This window comes from Medicago truncatula, chromosome 7 (genome assembly GCF_003473485.1).
Source record: "Medicago truncatula cultivar Jemalong A17 chromosome 7, MtrunA17r5.0-ANR, whole genome shotgun sequence".
NCBI lineage: Eukaryota > Viridiplantae > Streptophyta > Magnoliopsida > Fabales > Fabaceae > Medicago > Medicago truncatula.
Window position 1 is genome coordinate 31,506,032 of NC_053048.1, and position 3,416 is coordinate 31,509,447.

The 3,416-nt window shown below is 34.0% G+C and overlaps 1 protein-coding gene across 1 annotated transcript; it reads right to left on the reverse strand.

Moving 5' to 3' along the window:
• Positions 1-684: 684 nt before the first annotated feature.
• LOC11405516 (uncharacterized) lies at positions 685-2,708 on the reverse strand. The gene is made up of 2 exons (XM_003623193.4): positions 1,940-2,708; positions 685-1,830 (listed from the first exon to the last, which is right to left on the reverse strand). Exons 1-2 carry the CDS (start codon positions 2,625-2,627, stop codon positions 944-946), a joined length of 1,575 nt encoding a protein of 524 aa, XP_003623241.1. The 5' UTR covers positions 2,628-2,708; the 3' UTR covers positions 685-943.
• Positions 2,709-3,416: the final 708 nt, after the last annotated feature.

A 3,416-nucleotide genomic window follows, 5' to 3' on the forward strand; every position in this document is an offset into this window, starting at 1 on the left:
AGAGAACAAAAACATATTTAACCCCTTCTTTTAATGAGTGATAATGCAAGTGTCATCCGTCCTGCCACAACTATCTTGCTTTGGACATGTTACTAATACTGATGGTAAAACATATCATGTAATCTTTTCCTTTAAATTATGTTACTATGCGCCTTGATGAGCTCTTGAAAAGGCTCTTTGATCTACATCACTTAAGAATACGAAATTAGTGCAATAGCATTGCATTAGAAGTTCAATTCTTGAAGATTTATTCTCAATTAATAGAGTGCTAAGTGCTGAGCTATCTCAGTCTCAAAAGGTGGATCTTCCTACAATTATATCAGAGTTAAACTTTTGCAACTATTAGTATTAGTATTCCCTCGAAAGGTTTACTTTAAAATGTTCCATTATTATGTACGCACAATAAATGTTTCATTATGATATAGTTCAACTACTAATCGACTTGAAAACTAGTGGCCTACTAATTCGATCAGTAAACCGGTGATCCAGTATTTTAACCGAGTTATTACCAGTTTGAGTTTAATAACACAACCAAAGAAAGTCTAGTACCTTGTTTTTTTAGATTTAATGTTCTAATAAAGTTTTATGCTCTCAGGTGTGTCAACATGAGAAATTGGTTGGTCTAATGTAAGAACTTATTGCGGAATAATCAAAACTGGATCACATATAATGAAAACAAACAAAAAATCAAAATTGATGAATCTAGATAGAACATACAACAAAATTAATCGAAAAATCAACTAGCACAATCAAGATTAGCATCTATATCAAAGAATGACATAATAACAAGTCACTCTTTTATTTAGTGAAATTTAATAGGTCTCGTCACGCTACTTTGAAAATGAGAACATGTCCCATATGAAGTGGTGGGTCTTTTCTAAATCACAGAGAAATGCAAATAGCAGAAAATTGAAACATGTCTTCTTCAAGCAATGGAGAGGAGCTATTTGGGAAAATAATACGGTAGGACTGTATAAACAGTCTGCACAACAGCGAGAACAGAGACCACCGTTGCAACGAAGTTGTAGTTGCGGTTCAAAAATCTTACAACCCATTCTTGACGGCATGTGAATGAATTCCACACCATTATCCACATCTGTTTAATGAAAAACGCCTCAGAGTTATTGATGCAACGAACCATTTCAGTATAAATACTGTAAGCAACTACTTTATGGTCAACTCCCAATGCTACTTTGCGGAAATACTCCACAAGCTCTCGGTTGCTCATCTTGAGATGATCCACAACTATTTTCTTGTTCTTAAGAAGTTGAACATCGTCTTCAGAACAGATCAAGCCATTGAAAATCAAAGCAGCCGAAGTGAATTTGCAGTTACCAGAGCCCCTTCTTGTTGTACTTCGAAGATTACTTTGAAGATGTTCCCAAGCAATTAGATTGCACCACTTGGCTTTTGTTGTTTTAGTGATATGCAATTGTTCAATTTCAAGTTTCCCCTTTTCAAACTTAAAGTGAAAGTTCAAACATTTCAATTCCACCTCTTGGTGAATATAATCCAAATCCAAGTGCCTGCCCCTCTCATTCACAAGAAAGATACTGTTAAGCAAACCACATAAACTCCTCCACACCAAGCTTAAATTAAAGTTACTATATTCTTCATGATGCTCAGGGAATCTTGCTTTTATGATAACTCCTGCAGTTAGGAGCCTCAGAGCACAACGATTCAGTTTAAGCTGGTGCTGCTGAGGAGCGTCCCTAAATTGAAACAAATCCAGAAAATTACCATATTGATCAAAATCCCAATTAACGAATAAGTTGACAATATCAAGAATATGATCACCATGAATGCTCAGAACCGGACCTGGATGATAGCCTAAAACAAACATGACTGTCAAGAATAAGTTAACGAATGTCAAGAATTCGTTAATTTTTATTAAAAACCCAGTTAACGAATAAGTTGACAATATCAAGAATATGATCACCTCGAATGTCCAGAATGTCCAGAATCCGACCTTGACGATAGCCTAAAACAAACAGGATAAGATTATTAATTTTGGTCTCACCCTCGGAAGTAGAATATCCAGTCAACTCAGGAAAAAGTGTTCTAAGCAGCAAGTAGATGATCCGAATCGGTATCTGGTTCTCCAACAAGGTGAGATCAGACAAGACATCTTCATCTCTCAGCAGTTCAATTGCTGGACCAGGAAAGAAGGGGCTGTCTACTACTGACTCTGGTACTTCATATAATCCCTTTTCTATCAGAAGCTCTAACAGAAAACAACCGTCCACTAACATAATTTGTGTGAGCTCTTGTGTTTCAATGTTGTTGATGTCGGGCCCGTAATTTGCTCGAATCACATCATCTATTTCCCAAAGTGCTTTGCAGCATGATTCCAATGTTTCATAAGCACTGCGGTCGCGTAGTATTCCTCGTTGAAAGAGATGCTTCATGCACCTTATTTTGATATCTTCCATCTGCAATAGGTCTTCGTTGCTTCCTTTGAATCGGGGTCCGATTGACACCACCCTTGGCATGTATGCATCCACGTTTGGTTTTTTAAGTCTTTCTGGAACCAAGAAAATGCTACGTGATTGATGATGACTATAAAATTCAAGAGAACCTAGCGAAGCTGCAAATGAATGACACCACTCCTTGAACTGATCATCCATTGTATGTTTTTATTTTTGCCTTGAAAGATTGATTCACTAGCTTGGGTGAATTATGCTAGAGCAGACAAGGTATATATTCATTCTATGAACAAACAGGTTTCAGTAAAGTGGAGGACTCAAGTTCCATAAAAAAAAAAAAAACTACTAAATTAATAATTAATTTTTTTTGTTATAAATTAATAATTTAATATTGGTTGTTTTTTTTGTTATAAATTAATGAAGGAAATGCATCATCTGTAGCTTCCTAGTGCCCTTTTATGTTCATGTCTCTTTCATGATTTTTCCCTCTTTCATCATTACTTCTTCCTTTATTATTTACGGTATCTCTCTCTCTTCACACACAAAATCCCAACCACAGTTCTAAGAAAATTTTGAAAAAATTAGCTTTAAACAAACGATTAATGAATTTGTTCCTTAAAAAAAATGAATTTGTCATCATCAAGTTGCAAGTCCAAATGCAAGAGTATTTTGAACATTTGAATATAATCATATTTATAAACACATATATATTCTCTTTTTATGCTATTAATTTATATATGTTATGAGTTTGTTTACATATTCATTCTTTTTTGTTTTTAGTGATTTTGAATTTAAATTTTATCGATGTATTCTATTAATTTTAATGAATAAATTTCGTTTATTTTTGTAAAATAAACACTTATACCTTAAGTGTTTGTGTACCGGCCATGAGCAATATTGCACATGTTAAGACTACTAAAATAGTAACTTTTCATTGAAAAACAACAATTATTTATTATAAAGTTACATATTTAATATAAAGGCTTAAAT

What these genes read in the sequence shown, in the direction of transcription:
- LOC11405516 (XM_003623193.4), bottom strand. Translation starts at nt 2,627, where the DNA reads ATGGATGATCAGTTCAAGGAGTGGTGTCATTCATTTGCAGCTTCGCTA. An exon ending in GGACATTCTGGACATTCGAG is followed by an intron (nt 1,831 to 1,939) that starts GTGATCATATTC and finishes TGTTTGTTTTAG; the next exon opens with GCTATCATCCAGGTCCGGTT.